Below are 25,288 nucleotides of genomic sequence, written 5' to 3'. Positions count from 1 at the left end.
CACTAAGAAACATAATGCACTGTGCTTGGCATGGACACATTGTGTCTTAGATGCAAAGCACTCTGCTCACAGATGTGAACAAAAAGATACAGGAGTAAATTAAAGTGCAGCAATCATGTTAACAATACAGGACTTTTGCTAGATCATTGTCTGAAGTTTGTAAGTTAAAGTTATGTGTGGTAATTGAATAGCTGACACTGCAAATGTTTACATACCCGAATGGGAAATTACCACTGACGCTGTAAAATAAATTGTAATCTATATTTAATGTGTGAGGCTGCACTGCCTCGGCATGGCTGAGCTCATCTGGGTCATGTTTTTAGCATACCAGCAACCCAGAAAAGAGAGCTGATACATTAGAAATTAACAACTTATTTTTACCAAAAGACAGTTGTGTTTGAGCACTTTAAAGGTTATACTGCACTTGTTTTAAGGCCAACTCCAACCAAAGAAATCACACAGGTAATATAAGGTGAACCAGATAAATAACACAGAAGGGAGAAACTAACCTAAAACAGTGGAGGGCAGAAAAAAAAATATGTATTTCCTCACTGGTGAGAATTATATTTTATAAAACCTGAAATGTCAGAGACCAGCCCATCTTTTCAAATCACTCACTCACTTTACCAAAGAAGCCACACAACCCTCCTGTGCATGAGTGAGCTGGAAGCCAGGTTCGTGAGGTGCTATGCATTTCATGAAAAAACACAGACAAAACAAATACATACGGAAAGGAAGTCAGAGAGAAGCTTCAGAATTTCAGTGGTGGTGTTGTAAGCATCCCGCCAGTCTCGGGGAGGCATGCCAGGTGGACGATCCTCAGGAGGCCCGTTGTACAGGAAGTTAGCCAGTAGCTCGGCTGTCCATCCTGTGCCGTTGAGGCGCTGGTTAAGCGCAGCAGCAAACCATGGATTTGCCAGCAAAGCCTGGTTTCAAAAAGGAAGGAGTTGGGTTGAATTATAGTTATTCTGGTGGCTATTGAGGGGTTTAGCATAAATGTGGCATGAATGCAATGGAATCTGAATGAGGACCAAGGTGTTTCAAACTACAAGTTTCTCATTAAGCATTTCCTCATAAAGGAAAGCAGGACGTCAGCTTTGTGGTTTGGTGGCAGTGTCATTCCTTCTTCTACACCATTAATTAGAAGAGTTAATGGGATACTTTTCAGATTTTCAAAACAGCTTTGCATTGTATAGTATGTGCAAATGAACTGTGGTAAACTTCCCTCTATTATGACAGCACCAGTATCTCCCTGCCCAAATCCTTCGCCCTCATCCGGATGTCACTTTTTCTAGCTCTAGGGCTGTTGCTGGAGCTACAGAACCGACTGGACTTCCACATTTTTTTGTATGGCTGCAGCCACAATGAACAAAACAGTGTAGAAGTGTATTGTATTCTCTCAATCTCAGACAACACTCCAATCAAACTGTAGAGATTTTGTGAACAAGAAGTGGGCGCCATACTGTCTCCTCTACTGTAAATACCAAAGGCTGAAAAACTGAGATAAAATGGTAAAACCAAGCAGGACTGATAACATGTGAATCAGGAGCTTTAGGTACATTCTGGTAGCTGTAGCTTTTCTACCTCTTGAACAAAAGCAAATGCCACAGCACTTTTTCTCTGCTCATGAGGCATCAATCGTAAACAATCTTAAGTATTTGCATCTTTCTACTGCACAGACATAGTTTTATAAAACACCATCTTTCCAGCAGCTAAATATTTCTCTAAGATAGATGGTACAGTTGTACTTCAGGCTCTAGGAACCATTCTCCTAGCCAAGAATGCTCACAAACAGCATGCAATAAGAATGTACAATACACACACAGCATGTGCACAATTACATGAACACACATTAAGGACCTGAGCGTGAAAATGAGTGCATATTAAAAGTACACACAAGGACACATACTTAAGAGCAAATAAACAAAATACAAGTGCACAAAAAACAGAAGCAAATGTTAATCCTCCTTCTCTTGAACTGCCTGCCTGCTGTTAACATGATAACAAACATGTATGTGAAGCCTCTTTTAGTCAGGTCATGGATCAAGCTGCGATTGTTCTAATAATACATTAATTATTGAAATTGATAAGCTTATCTGTGAGCAAATGTAACCTTGCTGTAAGTACTTACACCCCACACACTGCATGTACAATACATGAATAGGTATATGTATTTTTGTTGCCAGAAATAAACTGATCTAAGCTCTTGAGACAATAGCTCTCACATAATAAGATGATTTTACTCCCAGCTATTGGCTTTAATGTGTTGCCCTCTATTTAGTAGCCACAGCCATTCCCCTCACTCCCACCTAGTTTGCTCAGAGTTTCAATCTGCTGTAAAATTAATGCCCAATTATTAATATGACATTGTTTTTGTAATGACAGTGTTACCACATAAACTTAAACTAAACAGAACAGGGATAATTTATCTGTCATGCACACAGAGAAAAGGAACCTGACACCACTGAGATAAGTTATTTAAATAAATCAACCATTTTAGGTCAAAACAAACCCTCCAAACTACTCACTCCTGCTGTTGAATGTATATGATGCACATTTATAGGTGGACCATGTGGAGTCTGACTTTCGGGGAGGAAAGGGCGCGGCATGTCAGCTGAGAGTTGAGCCTCTATACTGTGTTGAGATTCAGATATATTCTGGCCAGTGTGCTCAGTGGCATTTCAGTGTCAACACTTCTGATGATATTCTGCTTAACCTTGGGACAAAGTGTCAAATTAAGAAATCTCTATGGCGCATGTGACCTTTTAAAAAAATCAGTACATCCATCTTAGTGGGTGCTACATTAAGGACACGACCAATCAGAAATGTGCGTATCTTCAAGTCTGTAAGTCATTCTGAAATAGTTGTAGCAGAATGCTGCTGGCAAATTGACCATGACTGTTCGACCGGCTCAGTATTTGAAATCTTCATCCGACTACAACTGCATGTGTCAAGTGTTTGTCATGAGAGGAGCATCCTCCAGTGAGGAAGAGAAATGTATTTGCTTGCCTCCATAAAAGGTCAGATCCTTGCAGCAAATGGCAAATGAAAACTCAATCAAATCTTTTCCATGTTTTAAAATGTTTATGTAGGTGACAGGTTACATGATTTATACACATCTTGACATTTGCTGAATTGAAAACTATCGAATTTAATGTTAAGAATATAAAGGTTGATTCTGGAAAGACTGTAGGTCCTGTAAGATTCAGTAACTACCTCTCTTTATCCTAGTTTTTGTTGTTAGTGGTGAAGTCTGCCATTTGTAGACTAGATTCAAGCTACTTTAAACACTCGAGGAACCATGCATGTAACTAGTGTTATTTAAAATGTATTTATAAAAGCCTGACTGTTTACTGTTTTGCTTTGTTCAGTTTCAGAACTGTATTATTTATTTATTTTTTAAGACTGACAATTTTTTCATGCTGAACTGCTGCTACTTTAATAGGGACTTTTATTGTGATTTTGATATTGTAATTATATCTAATATCACGTACTATATTATTTTCTACATTTTATATTTCTCAGGACGCTTTGATAAATGCTTCTCAGTTTTTAAGATTTTATGGTTTACATACTTCAAAGCTCACTTTATGTATTTATCTTTTTATGCATTTATTTAAATATTTGATAACCCAGTGTTTTATTTTTTATAATGTTATTATTCGATGATCACCCAGACCTGAGTACTTAATTTTTCATGTATGGCATGGCTTGAATGACATTAAAGAATCCTGAAAATCCTTGAATCTTTTGGGGGGGCGCACATCTTGGATGTTGAGGCTAGTAGTGATCATATGTATGAGTGGGTGGCTCTTACTCATAGACTGTAGCAATGTCTTGCAGACAGCCTGTCACTTCAGAAGCCATGCCTTACAATTATGCACAACTTCACACTTTAATAAAATGTAAACTGGTATGTAAAAATTCATCTATAGAGACCAAACCCGTTTTTTTATACCAGGCTGTAAACATATTTATTTCTGCTGTGAAGTTTGGCATTTTGAGATGGGCGGCTATGGGGATTTACTGTTTTGGAGTCAGCCTCAAGTTACCATTTAAGAAACTGAAGTGTTTGGTACTTCTGTGAGGGCTTAATTTTTCAGCACTGGAGGTTGCTGCTTGTGGGCGACATTTTTTTAAAAAATGGTAGAACGGAACAAATACGTAAAATAATTAAAAGAATTATCTTTCTGCATCTTGCAATGTATTTAATGGCCTCTCCAGTCTGCAATGTCGCCTCTGTTAAAAAGTACATTATGACCTTCTCCAGAGTTGCCATGTTTGTTGTTGTTAGAAACTTTTGACTCTGCCCTCTATTGCCATGTAGTGAAAATATCTATACCAACATGAAGGATGCATGGAATTATGTGGGTAGTGACAGTTGAATAAACGGATCTATTTTCATACATAAACAGGGTTTATATGAGCCTTAAAATCATTTAAGCAGCGCATTTGTCACCACTGTTACTCTAATTGCAATCGTTCACTGAGACAGTAGCACAGTTATTATAGAGGCCAATGGAACAAGAGGAACAAATCATCGTTTGCCGTTAAATCAAGAGATTCATTCTTCAACTTCTCCGAAAGGTAACCGACTTTACTGTTCCGTGCTGTTTTGTGGGGAAGACTACTTGGACCGAGTGCAGCATGAAATCATATTGCTAATGGCACGATGGACAAAGCCAGATTCTTTATTGATTCTGTATTTGAACAAGGTGAATCTCTTTGGCTGCCCTGTACTTTATTTCCAGTGAAGTCGTGGTACTGGCTTTCAAGGACCTTCACTTGTTGTTACTATGGTAACAACTGCGGTTGTTGCCAAATCAACCACGAGAGCTATCATAAGAATTTCAGCTATAATGTGTAAACATCATGTAAAGCCATGGGTAGTTGTGTCAAACATAATTTCAACTACTTTTTTTTTGCAAGCCATCTCTGTGCAGTATGTCCTTCTCTCTACCTCTAGACTCTAGATCTTCTATCACGAATGTGGTTGTGTTGTGGATGGTAATTGGTGCATCACTGTAAAACATGTCTGCGACCTTGAGGAACCTCTGGAGATGACAAAACTCCAAAGCCACCAGCTTCGCAGCGAGATGTGGGGAGAGGGAGAGCCGGGCTGGGAGAAAATGAAGACAAAGGAGGATTGCCGGCCCATTTGTGTAAAGGTTAGGGCTAGGGTAATGAATACCCTGGCTATATGGAGCTCCCAACGTCTGCTTCCCTCCAGCTGCCTATAAGCTCATTTGGAGTGACACTGGAGTAATGTCAGTGTCAAGGAAATACAGCGAGAGGCAAAGAGAGAGAGAGGAAAGAGGGAGGGAGAGAAGTGGCAGCGAAGAGTCCATGTCCTCTACTTCTATAGATAATCCTTTCTGCCAGGATGAAAATTATCCTGCACTTATCCATAATTACTTTCCTCCCTCGGTTTCCATATCTAACAGAAGGTGCAACAAATTGATATACACGGCATGTATATTCTCACCTGCAGTATATATAAGGCTCACAATTTCATTTTTTACTGATTTAACAGAAAAATACCAGGACTTGAAAGAAGCTGATGTATATTTCTCACACAAAATGTATGTATTAAATAGTTGCGGCATTTTCTGACACCATGATTGAGCTTGTTTTATGACTATTGTAAATGAGGTTTAGTGAAGAAGTGAAGAAATAAAGGTGTAATGAGTCACTGATCAATCATCCAAGTGATTTATTTTTTTTAAGGGGTAGGGGTGGGGGTGGGGAAGCAAATGAGTAATTTCTGGATTTTTCTGTCATATAGGAACTGAAATGATGAGTTCTGCCTTGACTGTGCGCTGATAACACTGTGTCCTAACTGGATACAGTAGTCAGACTATCGTGTCGCATTGCATTATATCAGACATTCTCTGTCCATACTGCCTCAGTTAAAATAGAGCCCTGTCACGTCAAATAAATAAACCACTTACAGATCAGCGGTGCACTTTGAGAAATAACCAATGAAAAGCTCGTTGAGTACTTCCTCATTATTCATATTCACAACCGTATTATCGCGGGTCATGTATAGATATCGTTGTATCGTGCTGTATCGTGCTGTATCATGCTTACATTACGTGCTTACCTTCCTTCCTCACGACAGCCTGTTTAGTTTTTATGCTACGCTATTGTTTTTTGAAACCATGCAACTGAAGCCAAAAGCACTGTAGGTGAAATCTGACCTTATATTTCATGTTTCATTTGAATAAATTAACTAAACAGCGGTCCTATCATTTACAAGGCAAAGATGCCCAAAAAGTAACTTTTTTAAAAAAGGAACTAGATATTGAACTTTTCTGAAAACCTAAAAAAGAAAAATAATGAAAAAAAAAAAAATGTTGGCAACAGTGAGTCAGGTTATTTTGTTGTAGTGCTTCTTAGCTTACCCGTAATGCATTGACTTGAGGGCTACTTTGAAGGAAATCCCAGACACGTGGCCCAAGTTTCTCCCATGAATCAGCAAGCTCTTTAAGTATAGCCAAAGTGTAGAATGTGGCATTTGCCTGAAACAAAGAAAAATAATATTTAACAATATAGTTATCTCACCTTCCCCTGACTGAAAGCATATCCACTGAGCCTCTTCTCCTCGCCCTGAGCCAATCCAGACATGAAAGAACTCCACATCTGCACATTTCCGCTAATCCCTGGAGGAACTCATCACATTGTAACACCGCCACCCCCCATGGTGATGAATGTAAATGGGGTTATTTAGCCCTGAACATTGACTTGTAAACAATCTGACTATGTCTGGTGTGAAAAGGGCCCCCTGCGCCAGCACCGGGCCGCACGCTGTGAAGTCGGCACATTTTTGCTCATACTCATTATGTATTCTCAATGCAAAATCCTCACTGCCTGCCTGTTGTTTGTTTTGCTCATGCAGTTATCAGAATGATGCTAATATCTTGGAGAAATGTCATGTCATGAAAATGCATAACATCCACCACGTTCTATGAACAGTCCTCCTGACTAACTATTGTATTATTTTTATTTTCTACCCCAGGTGGTAACTTTGTGCAACATCCACTCCCCCACTGGAGGCTTCTTCAGACATATCCACAAACCCCCAAAAAATGTTTTCTCTCTCTCTAAACTTTCTCATATCATACAGCGATATGAGCTAGATATTCAGCCACTTCTGAAGTGCATGAAAAGTCAGTGTGCATGTAAATATGTTAGAGCTTTCTTACCTCTTTCACCATGAGGCGAACAGCGGGTGTATCAGGTGTGTAGAGGACCTTCCCTTTCAATAACGGCTTGAATGTGCTCCAAATGTAGCGCAGACCAGGTGTTCCCTCCAGGGAGTCGACAAGAGTCTGACAAAAAGCATCTATGGAGGAGAAGTAGAGAGGGGAGAAGACAGGGAAAGTCAAGGCAAGACCAAGAAAATATGGAATTTTCCAAACCCTGTCTTTATACTTTACGTCTGCTCTTTCTTGGGACAGGAGAGAAGAGGAGAAACAAGCCTTTTGATCTGTACCAAATCATAGAAATTGCAGCATCCAAGAAGCAAACATGATAAATATTGCACATGAGCTTGAAATTCATATGTGGCTAGTAAAACAACCCTCGCAATACTTTTTTCTCAACACAGAGTGAGCAAATATGAACACATCATAAAATTAAGAATTAGTCTTCACCATTTAATTTCATATGTATCACTAAAGCAGACATATTTGGTTTGAATAATTTAGATATCTCTCCTGTATCTTAGATAAAATATGGCATGTTAAATAATATTTGAATACAATTTTTTCTTAAATCAAACTCTGTATGTTTTTTTGACAAATGTTGAGAAAATCACATTATACAAACAGAAGTAAGAAAATCTAATATATACATATATATCTATTGAAAGAAAATGAAATAAACATAAGATTGACGCATAAAAACTACATGCTATGCTGATGGAATACACAGTACCAGTAACATTCAAAATAAATGAAATCAATGGAAAGTGGAGATGAGCGAGTACACTATTATTTGTGTCTGTTCAAAAAACTAAATTATCTGTATTTATAGTCGGAATAGGTGGTTATTAAAGTGGGATTGGGTCAAGCTTAAATCAGGAATATGTAGAGCGTACCTAAATGTCCTTTAAAGCCTGAAATGAATATGTTGTTCAGAGCTTTAGATCATTTTTTAACTTAACTTTTACTAATAACTCCTTTTTGTACAGTCTTGATTAATGATTCTTGATCCATTCTGCTGCCACTGTGAGAAGTGAGTGTTAATGTTTGTTTGTGCAATTATAACTTTGTAACAGTTCAACAAGTTCTTTGACTAAACAGGACTGACAGCAGCTTCTGACACTGAATTACTCTCCAACATTTAGAAGTAGAAAGTGTTGATTTATTGTAGCATATTGTTAGGAAAGCCATGAAATTACTAGTTTTATAAACTCGTATTAGAGTTCTAGCAAACTGATAATGATTTTAAACATGAGTTCAACATCTGAACTGTTTTTTCTTCTAAAAGCATTACTCATTAGACAGCCTTTGTGAATAGTTCATGTTTGTTCTGGTTTTACGGCTGAACTCTATTTGATATTTTCTTTTATTTCTAAAAGATGTGTTTTTCCTCCGGGTGTTCTGTGTTTTTAATGTTTCACTTTGTAATTTGTATATTCATTTGCCTACATGTTATTCAGTTTAAAGTCAGTTTATAGTTCTTTGAAATTTGTTAAGAGCTACATAAATAAAGTTTAATATCATTTTCCTCATTATGGATAAATTGGTGTTTTAATTAAATTTGAGGAATTTGGAAATATTTTTGAAGACATTGCTGACACTGTAACTCAACACATACAAAACCACCAAAATCAACTAAAACAGAAAACAAAAACACAAGGTTTTGTTTGTAAAAATGCACTAATGTCAACTGCAGACATTTTGGGTTCATACTGTCCTAATAGCATCAAACAGACATGCTTGAATACAAAAAACAAAATCCCAAAGTGCACCTAAAGTTAAAACTGTGAGCTATTATATAACTGTATAATTCTGTTTTCATATAGTTTGTTGTTGATAAGAAAGGTTAATTATGTCTGTTTAAGCACACAATAGTTTCTTCTTACAGACATTAGCAAGACTTTTTCCTGAATGTCCTCCTTAAGTTAATAGAATAAAAAGCTCTCATGAAGTGAATATTGTGTCAGTTACTGGTTCTTAATTATGCATCAGCGGCCACAAAGTTGAAAAGTGGATGTTGGTACAAAAAGTTTGAGATTATTACTTTTAAAAAACATACACACATGTAGAGAAAAACACAAGTCAAGAGTTCAGACCTGAGTGTATAAAGAAAAGCTTCTATGGAGCAGAGGGAAAAAGTCAATATGCTCAGCAGCGGTGCGATCATTACTAATTTAACTTATCTGCCAACGTGAATATTGCCAGGTTGGGAGAGTGCTGAATAGGTTACACGAGGACCTGCGCTGCAAGGAATGGAGCCTGAGGTAGCTTGGCTCATGCCTGCTCCTTATTGAGACTGAATATGTGATTCTTGCAGTGTGGTAGTTCATCAGAGAATTGATCAGTTGGGTGTGTCGTCTGTCAGTCAATATAACTGTGTGCGCTTTTGATCTGTTGCTGACTATCCCTTTTGTTCAGACACCTGTCGTTACATGCGTGACTTCTCCAAGTTCGTGTTTCCCCTGTCAAGACCACTACCACAGTCCTCTCATTCTCATCTCACCAGGGTGACCATTTCCCCCATCAGGGAGATTTTAGCGGCCATTTTCAGTGCAATTAAATGTTAGCCTTTCTGCCTCCTGGCCATCTTTACCAGGTGCTCCTGGGAGGTCTGTGTGCGGGCAGCTAATGGCCACCCCTTAGTCTGAGTCTGGCCAGCTGTTCCCTCCAAAGACAGCACAGATGCCACTTCCTGCAAGCAAAACACTTGAAAGAAAATCTGTGTGATACACAGCTCACTAGCTTTCCGCTGTTAAAAAAAAGGTCTCTAAATTGCAAGAATTTTTGTACCTATGAAAAAAGTAGACCTCTCATAAAAGACAAAATGGTTTAGATTTCTAAAGGATTGACAAGCTAAAGTGGGCTGATCAGGTGACTGAAAGAGGCTGAACACAAGAGGGCGGAATAGTCTTAAAGCAGTGGTTCCAAATCTGGAGGTCTGCCCCGACAATGGGGTGCCAAGATAAACTGAAGGGGTCACAAAATGATTAAAGAGCTGAAAAATAAAAAAACATTTATTTATTTCAGTCACACAAAGTCCTGTCCATACAGCGTCTCTTAAGTCCCTGCTTTTTTCCTGGTGAAATATAAGACGCTCATTGCTTCAGAGCCTGGACAAATCCTTCAATCCGAAAAGGAAAAACGACTCTTTAATTAACTTGTTAAGAACTCATATCCACTTTAAAAAGGTACCTTGAAGAGTTTTTGACCACGACAGAATAAAGGGAGAAACGTTTTGACGAGTTACAGTTTGATGCTATTTCTATGACAGTGGCAGTAATCTGCAACAAAGCGAGAAAATGCGCCAAGAAAATAAGCGAAGACGAAGACATCTGACTAGCAAACATGGATGTTAACAATGCAGAAGATATCAGCCTTGCAAGACCTCAAAAATACACACATTGGGTTTTGGCAAGATAGACTGAATTTATTCATCTTTTTACTTATTTGTTTACAAAAACTAGAATTACTGCATTGCAGTTGTATGCCTCCCCAAACCAGTCAAATTGCAGTTACAGATTACATCCACGTGTGTCCAGACTCATATGTAGCCATGACACTTGATAGTGCTTCAAATTTTGCTGCAAAGAAGCTACATATTTTTAAGCAGTGCAGAAGAAATATACATTAAGCACAGTTTCAAGGTGGACACCTACGATTAGTGTCAGCAATTTTGTATCTGATCAAATTTCTCCGTTTGAGTTTTTTTCTGTTGAATAATGGCAAAAAAGTGTTTTCGCATAGCATTATGATTTCACAGCAAAGTTGACATTTTGGATATGAAATGTCACCACTTCATGGTTTTATTCTATTAGACATTTCTCTTCAATTTTGTCATGATCAGCATATGAATTCTCGAGTTATTTACACTGACCTTGGCTTTTGATCACAAACTAAGTTTATCCTTTAGTCAAAGTGGATATTTGAGCCAAATTTGGAGAAATACCCTCAAGGCTTTCTCTAGATATTAAGTTCACGAGAATGAGACTTGCTTCAGGCCATGGCTATCTTCAGCATGTACACATAAAAATCCAAAGGGTATATTTTAGGTCAGTGTTTCGAAGAGCTAGACAGTCTTTGCAGTTGAGTACACTGCATATACAACTCCAAAATGTTACAACCTGTTGCAGCCAGTGTACCAATGAAGAGAAATAAATTCAAATCTATTTCACACAACAACTTTAAAACCGACTACGATAAACTGCTGAACCTGTGAGTGACTTCAACCTCTGTCTCATCACCTAACCTAGAAGAATGCCCAAGGCACTCGATGTACTACAATGTTACATAGATCTAAATCTATGGTATGCACTAACCTTGCCAAAATGTGCTTACATGTTTTAGCACTTCACATGAGTTCAATGTGTCTGCAATACACTTCTGTGTGTACAGCATGCTGCTGTATTTGATAAAACTTGTATTATTAAAGTGATTATGAGAAAAGAAAGCAATACAAATGCTTGACAAGATTGTGAATATGTTGAGAAATATTGTGGGTCAACAATGAGACCATGTGACACTGCTTTGTGAGTGGTGGGGAAAGCCTGATTTATCACACCTTCTTTATGGTGATTATCAGTTCTTACCATCAGGATGGAGGCAAAGAGTGCCACCTTTGCAAACGAACCATACCAAGAGATCCTTCAAACCTTCGAGTATAGGTTCAGAAAACAGATTTGGGTGATAAGAGGTGTTTTTCACGACATTTTGTTGTATTTAATTCTCGATTGTTGGTGACGTTGTTGTGAAGCACTTTGTTAATCAATGTTTGTCTTTAATTGTATTTCTTTTTTGTTGTGGTTGTATTTGTCTGACAGTTGCCACAGACACAAAGAGAGATTCAGAAAGGATAAATAAATATATAAACTAATAAACTAGCAAACAAACAGAGGACCTTGACCAACATGATCGGGCCAATCACAAGACATATAGAATAAATCATTCTAGTCAACAAAACAGCATGAGTATGGGGCAGTGACAAATATATATCACTCAAATATTTGATTGTTTTCGATATTCTGTGTGCTAAAGGGACCATCATATTACAGATGTTAAGATACTCTCCAGAGCTGTGAGCTGTGTAGTTCTTTTGGACGACAGAGCTGTCCTTTTTTTTTCCTTTCTTTTTTGAACAAAGAAGCAGTATGAAAGAACAAGAGAATCTGTTCTTTACACCGGGTTTAGCTACAGTCAAATAATTGCTTGGAGCCTCAAGTCAGCCCCTCAACTTACCTGGCAAATTTAATCAATTTGAGTTGCACCCTGGAGATGGGCTCAATTCTGCGCTACAGCGAGACAGTGCCATATACACACTACCAACACAAGCACTACATGCACACTGTCTCATACATGCAATCACATGTGCACATGTGCGCGCACACACAAAAAAGGATATTACTCTGGGTTCACATTACTCATATTTCAGGCATTTCATGCAATGCACAATCGGAGCCACACAAGCATGTGCACACTCAGCAATACACATACATCGAATATGACATGCCAGTCTATAGTGAACTATCCCATGCATCAATCAAGCAGCAGAGATTTCTTACAAACAGTACAAATCAAGTGCCGTCTTGCAGCATTCCAACAAAAAAGTCAAATAAGCTTAAATAAATGTCATTGAAGTCACTCTCTCACAAGAGACAGAGAGAGACCGCTTTGACATTCAGTAAAACGAGCCTCTCTCACTCCAGATAGTCAGGTATTCTGCCTTCACTGGCTCCAGTATATATTAAAAGGATGTGCTTAAAACTAGAAATAAAGGGTACCAATTACTAATTATTCAAAGAGGTGCCCATGGGCAAATACTTAGAGGATGACAGCACAAGTCTTGAGATAATTAGGAAATGTTATAAGCAATGTCAGTGAAAATCATACTGGTAAAAAAGAGGAATGCTAAACGAAAGAGAAAAGCTTATTTTGATGGATCAAAAGAAGACATGTTCATTTGAAAGGTGGATGTTTCCTGTGCGTACACAAAAAATACTCACATTTGAATCGAGAGTCTGCAGAAAATACAGTCAAAGTTTCACTTTGAAAACGGTATGAGGTTGAGTCAAAATACCAGCTTTACAAGCATGGCTGGAGTGCTTTAACTGTTTGCCTGTTTCTTTTTCTATGTGACATCAAAGACCCATGTAATCATTTCTTATTTGTGCTAATCTACTGGGCAAATCTAAAAAATGGCAACAACATAAAATTACTGTTATGGAAGAATAGTTAGCACCCCGAGTATTCTAAAATATGACTCAGGCGTTTTCCTTTGCTGTCAACAATTAATTGGGAAGGGAACATTGCTGAGCTATTAACAAAACATCAGGGTTGGCCTTTATTGTTGCTATCCCACTATTCCTTTGAGTGTACTTTTACACATATAAAGGAGTTGTAATTGGCCATTATGCAGACACGCTGCATATTCCAGATTCATTTAAGTGTACATAGACCAACAGAATGAAATGCTACGGCAAATCCAAAAAAGCTATTAGCATGCTAACAGAGATGTTAGTGCTTATTTTGTATGGATGAAACAATGTTTTTGCTAATTTGCACTGGCACAAGCATGCAATTCCACTTTGCAGTGTTACTTTATTTCCAGGGAATAGAGGCTTCTTATTAAAATCTAATTTTGTGCAGTTGTCTCCAAAGAAAAGCCATTTAATGAAACAGGAATGCATGGTCTCTAATGAGCGCGACACTGCAAGAAGTTACGAAGATCTAATTCTCAAGGATTTTATGGAACAAACACACTGAGTGATTTTCAAAGCTGTCCCCTCCACCACCTGCAATGGTTATGCAACTTTTATTTACTTCTTTCATTTTAATTTAGTGACAAACAGTGATTTCTTTGCACAGCAGTAGTAGGAAACATGCTTAGAATATTTTTGGTAAGAATTTTCTTTTGTCAAATATTTTAACATTGTTTTTAACAATTACCTCGTGCATCAAGTATAAGTACAGCAAAGTACTAACATGTACTGACAAGTCCTTCAGTATATTTATAGGTCCAGCGTGTAGGATTTAGGGGAATGTGTTGGCAGAAATGGAGTATAATATAATAAGTATGTTTTCTATAGTGTATAATCACCTGGAAATAAAAAGTCTTGTGTTTTTGTCCATGTTCCACCCCCATGTTTCTACTGTAGCCAATGATAGACAAACCAAACACTGGCTCTAGATAGGGACATTTGTGCTTTGTGGTCAGTCACCATAGTTAGCAGCGCCTCTGTGAAAAGCCAAACAGCTTTCGAGAAACACTGATTTGTGACTTGAAACTGCTTTATTCAGAGTTTCAGGGGTGTAAGTTGCTGATTCGGTCTGTTTCAGAGACATAGAGACCTCTGTGAATAATCCGGATCGCGGTAATAACTTGTGGCACATGGAAGAAGTTTCAGATAGTTGCAGTCTGAAATCCTCACAACTAGATGTCACTAGATCCCCCTAAATCTTGCACACACACAACCTTGTCATCTAAATATGTACCTATTATGCCATACATTTGACAATATATTTATGTCTTTTAATGTTTACTGCATTGGGGTTTCATTTTCATTGTACTCTTTTCAGTCAAGAATATGAGAGAGGTTTCAAGAGAACTAATTCAAGTAACTCATGTAAGAATATAATGACAATAACATTATATTTGTTGAATTAGGACAGACAACTTTACTTTGAAATTACTTATGCAGCTACAACAAACAAAAGTGCTTATCCCCATGTGGAAAAAGTTACCATCCCTTTAATAACTAAAAATAGAATCAGCTGCACTTAAACAGGTGCAAATGATAAAAAGTCTTAGAGGGTCTATAATTCATCAAGATCAGATACACGGTCAGGACTCATTTTAAACTTTCAGGTGTGGAATATTCCCGTGGGCTTTTCAAGTCTGGGAGATGAAAGTAAAAAACATATTCTACAAATATAGAGAATTTCAGACTGCTGCCAGTCTGTTTATAAGAGGTCATCTTCACACTTTCAATCCATTGAACAACTTCAAAATGCTTCAACTGGGTGAAGAAAATCCAGAGTAACACTTACTGCTGTACAGGCATCTCTTTCCACTGTTACTATCAAAGTCCTAACTGTAACACAAATTTGATTTACATGGGAGCTCAGTGAGGTTTGTTAGACAACACTTGTGTAAAGAACAACACAACTATGCCTCCTGTACCAAGTAAGATGATTGATCAAATGAAACACTGCCTTTGAAAAGATCATCCTTAATCTTTTGTGAAGAATCATCCAGTAGTTTGGGAATGCCTCATCGCCTCTGACTACATTCTGTCACATGCATTGCTGACACAAGTGATGAAGTTTGACTCCAGTCCCTATTCTCTGCACTCATGAGCCCTGTTAGACTTGTGTACTGATGACTCCAACTTAGGCTGGGACTCAAGTATTCATGAAGTCGTACTCGGACGTTGTATGAAGATTCAAAGGACTTAATATGTGTAATAGGTCTGCAGTGGCAGGGCGTGTGTGTACTCTTCTGCTTGCATATGATTAAATGTTGCACACGTCCCTAGATATGTTTACAATCGAAAGATGCCCCCCAGATCGTGTAGTTCGCTTTTACGTATTTCATATCCACTTAATGTTCCATTTGCAAATGCACAATTCAGGAGAACACTGGGATGCCAGTGGCATTACTTACAACATTGTTTCTCAGCCCTGGAATGTGAACAACTGTCTAATAGTCCAAAACTGTATTTAAACAATTAATATAACAAAGGTGCCAAAACTATTTGGCAATGGTTTGAAATAAGGACAGTCCCATTTATATCCATATACATTTTCCTGTAAGAAAGATTGCCTGAAGAAAAACAGCGACAACAGCACATGAACAAAAAACACACAACTTTTACACATCTAAGAATAGACACTGGAAGGTCCCTAAGGTCTGCAGTGGGCTGTTAGGGTTTTAACCATTTTATTGTTATGATATTTACATAACTCAAGGTGCTTTAAAACACAAGAGTCAATCTCCCTTTGGAATGGTAACAGTGGTGTCATTTTTGTTTAATGTAGATCTTCTTTATTTGTACATCAGCTCTTTGAGGTTGCATTATAAAGACTAGGACTTGGGACTCAGACTCAGATAACGGTGACTCGACTCTAATTCGACAGGGACTGGATAGTTGGTGACTCTATCACAATAATGGCTGACAAATCTCACAGTTTGTAACAGTAGTGGGGAAACGCTGTTTCTAATGTTGATGACAGTGGTAAGCATGTACTATACCTGACTTACCAAGAACTTATACTACAAGCACTATGGTCAAAAAGTAACATTTTATCTCTTGAAGATCTGACTCACATAAATCCCAATCATATTTTATGTATATGTACAGTGTGCGTATTATAGCTTGATAGAGAGTTCTTAACCACTAGACAAATCTACGCAGCAGAAAAACACTTTGATGCAGTGTGTACTTGGTTAGATCAAAGGGTGATTCATATCAGTACTCGACTCCATCTGCCATCCACAAATGCTTGTTGAATCTCACTTGTTTTATTAATTGAATCCTTGCAGCCATGAGGACGCTCATTCACTTACAACCATACCGCAGGTGGGTGGTGCGGTCCACACTTTCAAAGCAGGGTGAATACACCACAGGTTTTTTCAATGTGGTGACCTGATGAAAATCTTTCACAAGTTGCACCAGGCTTTTGCAAAGCACACAATCCTTGGATGGCTACAGCTGTGGGATATCCTCTGCACCCTGTTGATCAGGGGTATGGAAGACAATAGCATCTTGGGGATGCACTGGAACCAGCATTTTACAGAGCTCCAGGACATTTTAACAGACATTGCTGAGCTCCATCAGGACTGCCCTTTATCCAGAATTCTTACAAACTAAGCCCGGTTCACTGAAATCAATACAGCCTCGGGGGAATTTGAGTACATGACAATATGGCTGCCATGGGTGTATTTCCTTGCTGAATACCAGTTTAGAACTCAAAAAAGTGTTTTAGTGACACCATCTGTCCTCTGCCAGAAGTTTGGGTTGCCATATGTTCTTATTTAGGATGTTATATATTTGCACCTTGTGAGTGCAGCACCCAGACAACAACATCAATTTCCACTAGGGATAAGTTGCTCTGGACTTTCCTCTCCATTAAGAAAGCATCATTATGTCAGGGTGGGGAGTGACTGCACAGCTTTTAAATGGAATGAGCAGAGCTGATTTGATTGGCTACGATTGATGCCAGCCCCTGACACAGCTGCTGATAATGTATTCCTAATCCAACCCAGTTTTCAGCTCTGGCACAGGTGCCAACTGTGCCACAGGTGGCTGTCCCTGCCTGTGCAAAAGTAGTTACATCCTGTGCATCCCGCACAGTTTACTGCACTGTGCACCACTGTATTTTTTTTCACTCACATGCACATTTTAACTACAGGGAATTTAGGGGGGTTATGTTAAATCTGTGCAAAATACTTGCTATAATACATGTCAATGTCCATAAAACAACAGGGCTGTAAAAATCTGGATCTATATATCAATTCAAAAATCAATGATCAAATATTACCGCTGCAAAGTAAAAACATTGACACATATCACTATCGTTAAGATATTTTGAAATCCCCCTGGCTTCTTCCAAAAACATTTCCTTCCTAAACATTCAAATAACACAAGCAGCTTTGCACCAGGGAGACAGTGGTAAGCAGCCAAGAAAAAGACAATGAGGATATCTACCGATATGGTTTCACATCAGTCGCAGGCCCCTGAATTGAATAGAATTGAAACTAATTGTGGCTGGATTGATCCCCTTTTAGGCTGCCTGTCAAAGACGGAAATGTCATGCCTTTATTTCACCTCTGCGTTCTGTTTAAAATGTACAATTGTCAAATGGAGGGGCAGAGTTGTCGCGCCTTTAAGCCAGCATTGGAGGTAGTAACAGTGCAAAAACATCACAGAACAGAGAACAAATAGAACACCAACAATCATAAAATTTCATTTATTTAATATTGGCGAAAATAAATAGACTATTAAGCTGAAACAGACATGTTTCAGCTTAATAGTTTCTGTAGCTTTGCCTGCGATCTATTTTTTTTTTTTTTTATTGCCATGTTATGCCATTGTTATTGTTTAGAGAGCACAGTCTGTGTTTCTGTAATGTCGGCCTGCTATATCAAATAATGCACCGGAGCGGCATTATACTGGTGTTGGTTGGTTCCATACAATACAGCAAAAGCGGCATGCAAAAGGTCTTTGCTGCAGCGCCAATGCAGAATATATGTGTAAAAAGGGCTTTTAAGATACCAGCAGGCCAAAGAAACAGTACAATATCAATTTACACACCTACTAAACAACTAAACTAATCCCAAAAGACCAAAGCTTCTTTGCTGGACTGATCACCATGGGCAACAGTGACTCACTGTTTTCCCTGTAAAGTTGTCAAACACCACTCTGACAACAACTTATTTTGAAGGGGAGAAAAACTTTGATTTGATCTGATTCGTCATGATTCATTACCATCCTCTGCCACCTACTGATCCAACATAAATCCCAGTCCTTCCCTTTTTTCAAAATATAACCCAGTTATGCTGTAAGCCTATGGCTCAAAGTTTCCAAAAATCTGTTGCCATGTTCTGTGATACTGCGCATCACTGGTTTGTAGAAAAAGATTTCCTACCTAGTGTGACTACATACAGTTCTGCAAAGGTAGAGTGTAGATCCATGATTGAGACACAAAGAACTGTGTGAAGACTTTGCTTTAAAAAGGAGGCTTACCAGAACTGTTGCCCCTGATGAAGACTGACTTCTTGTTCCTCATCTGTCTAGGTGAGCTTGAACTGTTGTCAGGCTGCTCTCCACACAGTAGCATACTGATACTGCCAAACATGTCCTCTTGGAAATCCAATGAAGTAGCAGCCTTAAAGTTCACTGAGCTCTGCAACCTGGCTATCTGGAAACAAGAATGGGAGAGTGGGAGAGTGGGATTTTTTTAAAATCGCAACAAAATAACCTTATCAAAGAGTATGGATGTGGTTTCCTGTCTCGTGTCCCTTACAAATTAGCAACACTTACCCCCTCAATCACTGGCAATGCATCTCGAGTGGTTTTCCTCATCAGGGTTGCTGTGTCTGTTACATTCAGATCCAAAGCTGAAGGCACCTAAAGGAGGTTAAATACAGTTGGTTTACAGAACAATACTGTGGCAATCACGCGAATGGCCAAAACTTTGCCGTTTTGAATTTTTTCAAATCTTTTCAAAGTTCTCTCTTTATAAAAAAAACAATGTCATGAAAGATACAATACTGTGCTGCATAGTCAGTGGCTGCAGTTATATTTGTCATTTCCACATTTATTCATATCCACAGATTTTATGAGAAGACCTGTGGTGTCCACACCTCAGCTAAAAAAATGCCTTTTTATATCCCCCTTTCCACTAAAGAAACTAAATGATGCCAATACACACACACTCATTTGTGCATCTTGACCTGTAAATGATATCCTAACATCATCAACCCCGGCACGGGTTAATAAAAGCTGCATTAAAATGATGAGTGTTATTGTGTGTTACGGTGACATTCTGGAGGTACACAGTATGACTCTAATTGCAAGAACTAAATGGCGTGCCCTTTTAACCATTGTCATTTTCATGCATCAAGTGTCAAGTAAAGGCTGTACCAGGAGCACCTGTATTGTTTTTTTTCAGTAATTAACATTGCAGAGGTTAGAAATGTATGTAAGACATACAGTAGGTCCATAAAGACTAGCAGTGGGCAGATCAGACATTTGAAGAGATGTACGAAATAAAATAAAACTCAAACTTTTCTCAAATAATGGCCAATTCAGACACATTTTGGACAACAGCCTGGCTATTGATTGAGTCTCAAATACATTCATTCACAGATCACTTCTTCTCTCTGTGTGTAGAGTGCGCATTAAGGAGGAGACTTAGTAAGAAAGCACAGGAGTATCAGACAATTTTGAGCAAAGCAGCTAAAATTCATCAGACAATGAAAGCAGATATTTCAGTAATATTATATTAGGGGGTAGATAAAGTGAACCATGGCACAAAAACAGATTTCTTTATCTCATTTGTTGAACTCAAATTTCACTGGTACCCTTGAACAGTGCTTGCATTGCTTTTGCAAACCAGGAACAATTAATTAGAAAAATAATTCTACAAGAATGTCATAAACACAGATTTTTTTGAAAGGCTAAAAAAGATAAGATTAGCTGTTCCAATGAACTGCAGGGAAGATGATGTGATCAAAGCAGAGTAAAAACTCTGGCATTTGAATGACCTCTGCTGAGTGCCACATATGCTTTTTGTTTCCCTGTCTTCCCTGTGCAACGTGTTTTGAAATGATTTCCAGAAAACCAAATAAAGTTGTGGAACCACTGTCTCTGCCACTCACTACCTCAGTGATAAACCCTGACTTCTTCCCTTGTCCTTTTCTTTATGTTGTTGTTGCTATCACAATCATTCAGCAGCGTCAAGCTTTAAGTGTGAAGGCTTGATGTTCTTTTCCATCCATTTGCTTGCGGCACTGAAGAGCCTTTGCACCATATCTTGTCTGGGCTTTCTGGTTTTTTTTCCCTGTGTCTGAAAATGCCTGTGGGCTTAAATTGTTCAAATGCGCTCTCCTACGAACTTCCTGCCTTATCACTTATTTATTGGATTTGCTGTCCCATATATTTTCTCTCAAAGATAAACTCAAAGAAAAGTGCAGGCTTTCATCATCCCAAAGGGAACTCAGAGATTTAAAAAGAATTCAACAAAACATTGGTTCTAATAAATAATTCCCACCTGATTGCACGCATTCTAGTAAAATTACTGGAAGACACGGAGGTGCACATGACAATGACAATTTTTAAAGCTTAGACCCTATGGGACAGAAAATAATTTCCCACTCAAAATGAAAGAAATGAAAATACATTAAGATAATGGTGCAGTAATAACACATCGCCCGTAGGTTTTACCTTAAAGTGGATGCATTAGCAAGTTTTAACTTTAAAAGCTATGTCTTCATCTTTCCAAGTCAATTGGCTGGCACAGAAAATTATTGTCTTTCAATTCAATTTACTGCAAGCCATGTGAGAATTATAGTTAGAACAGGCAATGTTCCTAAGATACTTTTAAAATTGTATGAAGCTGTGGTCTGACAGTATGTAATTGACAGAATATCCATGCTTAAAATGACCTTGTGCAGCCATGCTTACTTTGTCTTATTTATCTCTCAGTTTACAGTATCTATCATAACGTCCATAAAGCAAATAGCACAAGAAAGCTGAACAGGTAATTTTGGCAAAAAACAACCCATATACACGTTGGCATTTCCTTTTTGGTTAGGCATAAGGTTCACAATATCACACCCAATAAATAAAGACCACGCCATCAATTTAAGCAACAATAGGCAGACTGGATAGCTAAAACTTGTATCTTAAAATGGTTTGCTCAGCAGTTCAGAACCATATTTGTACAATTAATAAACCCTTCACTTTCAGGCCTACTCAGTATTGTAGAAATCAGATTGTGTCAGAAAACACTGAACAATGATGTAAAGGTACACAAAGTCTTGCAAAACAATACATTTCTCCATTACTGATGGAATTAGGAAAATGTGTGGTAAATGTTTTTAAAGGGATAATTCATTTTAATTTGTAACCAGCTTTGAATCAAATCAATGTGGGTAGCATGTGAAGATGAACTGTGGTAACCTGCTCTCAATTTAACAAGTGCCTAGATGTCCGATCAAAGGGTAAAAAAATAAATAAATCAAGACTATGCTACTGCAATGCCTATTTCCTGCCTTAAAAGTTTTCAGAAAGATATTTTACTGCCCTATTTAGCTGTAATAGCGAGAGTTTGTGAACCAGAAGTGGGTGCCATACTGCTTCCTGCAGTGAAAACGGAGGGTTAAAAAAACAGATGTAATGGTTAATCTAGGAAACACTGATCAAATGAATCAAGATTCTGTTAGCTGCCTGTTTCTTGCCTAAAATGTTAAAAATTTAAAAAAAGAAACATGTTTTAGCCTATTGTTTCCTTAGTTAACAGCAGGCAGGCATTGTGTCAAATGGACAAGGTCCCATCACGTCCCCCACCAGCAGGAGCGTTTATTGGTCAGTGCATTCTTGTAGTTGTAAGTTTTCTACCTTTTGAGCAAAAGCAAATGCCACCGTCTTCAAAGTTTGCAAATGAAGATTGTTTCTGTAGCCGTTTCTGAAGCTGAATTGAAATTCAAAATATTTTTCTTTTCCAAAAAAACAAAAATTGTGTCAGAATTACATCACTGGGTACAGTACTAAGTGGTGAGATCACAGGACAACCTTTTGTTGGGAGTTTTAACAGACTGGTTATTTATCATCACAGCTAGACGATTTGTGTCGAACACACCCCTGAGCTTTTCAGGAGCTACCATGACTCAGGTTCAATAAATCACATACCATATAAAATGACTGTTCAAAAAGTTCAAAAGTTAGAAAGCTGTGGTCCTACTTCTCTAGTGGAAGCTAATTAGCCTGGTCTGCAAGTGTCCACTTTCCAAATGAGATAGAATTGTGATTATTCTTCTAAAAATGTGACTTACAGGGTACCCATTGCACAAACAGGTTAAATCAGTACATAACCAAAGCTATATTTGCTTGTTGAAAAAATCAATGTCTTGAGGCTGTATAGGGTTATGACATGCTACAATGTGCTCCAGTCAGTAGTGCACATGGAAGTCACCTTCTAGCAGCACCAGCTCTTAAATCTAAGTAATAGGAAATACCTTCCAAAGGCCCTCAATCTTAGATGCTTTTTTTTTCCACAAAAATGTCCCAAAATCAACTTTATTCTCTTTTGAAAACTGGAAAAATGCACACAACAGCTGCAGCATCAATTTGACTTACAAGTGCCTGCCAGAGGATTCAAATGCATCCTCCCAAGTTATTCCTTAATTACACCAGTGGTGGCTGAGACATCACAAGTGTTTCAAATTTACATTTCTAATGCCACCTTCATTAGTCCAGACAGTGTAATTTGTAAGGATGGTAGATGTGGGTGACCTCGCTGTGCAGGAATGTGGGCTTATATTACTATAATGGCTTGCAACAATACAGCGTCCCTGTCAGGCCAATTAATGTAAACATACTGTAGCTCCCAAATGCAGTCACTCTCTAACTTTTGTCAAAATTAAACCAATCGAGACCAAGTTACTCTGCAAAACTCCTTTATGTCTCTTGAAACTCAAACCAGATGAGTTGTGAGATTTGTTAGTGGTGTTGGTGACAGTGAGAAAAGCTCACCTCAGAAAGCACTTTCCTCACATCCAGGTTTTGCAGGAGCACTTGCTGGGCGTTAATCAGCTGCTGTGGATTGCGGGAGCAGCTGACATTTTGAAAAGCCTCCTTTTCAGCTTGGCTGCTAAATTGGATATACTCATCCAGATCTGTCCCCTCACACAGGATGCTGCTCAGGTTGCCTGGCCTCGGGCCGCCCATCATCTGAAAAACATTACCAACTTTGGTAAAAGTTCACAAACAAGAGAACTTTGCATTGGACCATATTTTATTTATCCATGTGCCCTGTCCTTTGGGTCATTATGCAGGCAGATCATATACCAAATCACATTTTCAAAATCAGAAATAAATTAAGGTTTACTTTTTTACGCATTGTTTTTCTTACATAACACTTTACTTAATACTAACATACTTTACATATGCACAAACACCGACAAGGAGACTTAAAACAAAAGTAAAAATGTGACAGACATAAGCATTAACACCCCCTCACACAGATTCATACACACAGATAGTTTGAATCGTACCAGAAAGTTATACCGTGACACCAAGCAAGACAGGAGGCATGTGCATATGACAGAGAATAGCTCTCAAACTGCACTAGGAACTTTTACTTTCTGGACACATAGTACATTTTGCATCAGAGCACACTGCAACCATCCAAATGCCTCATACACAGGAGGGATCTTTTAATCAGTGCACATTGTATTTAAGCATCCTTGTCAAAGTCAGGGAAACATAATTACCTTCTTGCAGCTCATCTGATATAGCTCACTCACTACTTACATACCACGGTATCAATTGGGGAGCATTTACAGACAAGACAGTCTTGTTGCTGTTGCGAGTTTATTTCATTCCAAATTACCTACTGTAAGCGGCTTCAAACGACTTTTTATGTCTAGCAAATGCTTGAGTTTGCTTTGATTATGACTGTCAAGACAAAGAGTCCCAGAGGCAGCTCTTGGCCAGGACATTTTACATTTTAAATGCTCAAGCACAACACTCTTGGCACATTTAGTCTTTTGAACATTTTGGTAATATATAAATTATTTCATTTACAGTAGGAGGTGGAAAATCATGTGTCAAAATAGCTGGGATTCTTATTGGAGACTGTTTGCTGTTTTCAACCTGCAAGCAGTTATGGAAGGGAGATGTGGAGAAAATGAAATATAACCATAATTTTTACCAAATACCTTGATATTGAGACTGCAACAATATTGTTGGGTTGATCATTGGTGCTTTAACAAAACATTTACACAATGAGATTTTTGATTAATCATCATCTGTAGATAAAATGACTAAGTGGGTAAAAGCACAACACTCTGGTTAGTTCAAAATATGACATCACTTAACTGTAATGTAGCCTTTAACACCAGAAAAAAAAACAACACTTACAATATACGATATCCCAAACCTGAGGGCTCGGACACACCAAGTCAACAGTCAGCCAGCGGTCAGCGTTGGGCTGTCGGTGAGCATCTGTTGTCTTTCTTTTACAGTGTGTCCTGGAACATTAGTGCTACTTCGCCCTCGTCATTTTTTGTTGATTTTTTTTTTAGCTAATTTAACATGCTGATTGATGGTTGGAGGTGGCAGAGACCATCAGTGAATTAAATCACTCTCATCAATAGTTCAGTTCAGTGGACAAGAAGAAAAATGTAAGTTAGGAAAGCCAAAAATCACTTAAGGCAAAAGCATGTGACATTGTGAAAATTTTTATTTATATGGAAACATCTTTTTTTAACCATAAAGCTCTTGAGCAGAAATGGTTTGCAATAGCTTGTTTTGTTGTGAACTACTGCACAGTAAATACATTTTAATTTTTGAACATCAGGTTGT

The 25,288-nt window shown here is 38.2% G+C and overlaps 1 protein-coding gene across 2 annotated transcripts in view; it reads right to left on the bottom strand.

The window, feature by feature from the left end:
* Positions 1 to 25,288, bottom strand: part of LOC121961901 (phospholipid-transporting ATPase ABCA1) — a 222,396-nt gene that overhangs the window by 143,215 nt on the left and 53,893 nt on the right. For both annotated transcript variants that reach the window (XM_088073211.1, XM_088073212.1), the window contains 6 exons: positions 23,456 to 23,653; positions 19,241 to 19,327; positions 18,944 to 19,118; positions 7,206 to 7,345; positions 6,405 to 6,521; positions 729 to 926 (listed from right to left, as the gene is read on the bottom strand). In XM_088073211.1, the coding sequence (XP_087929337.1) occupies positions 729 to 926; positions 6,405 to 6,521; positions 7,206 to 7,345; positions 18,944 to 19,118; positions 19,241 to 19,327; positions 23,456 to 23,653 (915 nt within the window). The remainder of the gene's footprint in view (positions 1 to 728; positions 927 to 6,404; positions 6,522 to 7,205; positions 7,346 to 18,943; positions 19,119 to 19,240; positions 19,328 to 23,455; positions 23,654 to 25,288) is intronic.

Source organism: Plectropomus leopardus, chromosome 23 (genome assembly GCF_026936395.1).
Source record: "Plectropomus leopardus strain MGB_pleo_1.0 chromosome 23, ASM2693639v1, whole genome shotgun sequence".
In the NCBI taxonomy this organism is placed as follows: Eukaryota; Metazoa; Chordata; class Actinopteri; order Perciformes; family Serranidae; genus Plectropomus; species Plectropomus leopardus.
Note: the sequence above shows the minus strand (reverse complement) of the source record. Positions and strands in the feature narration are given on the sequence as shown.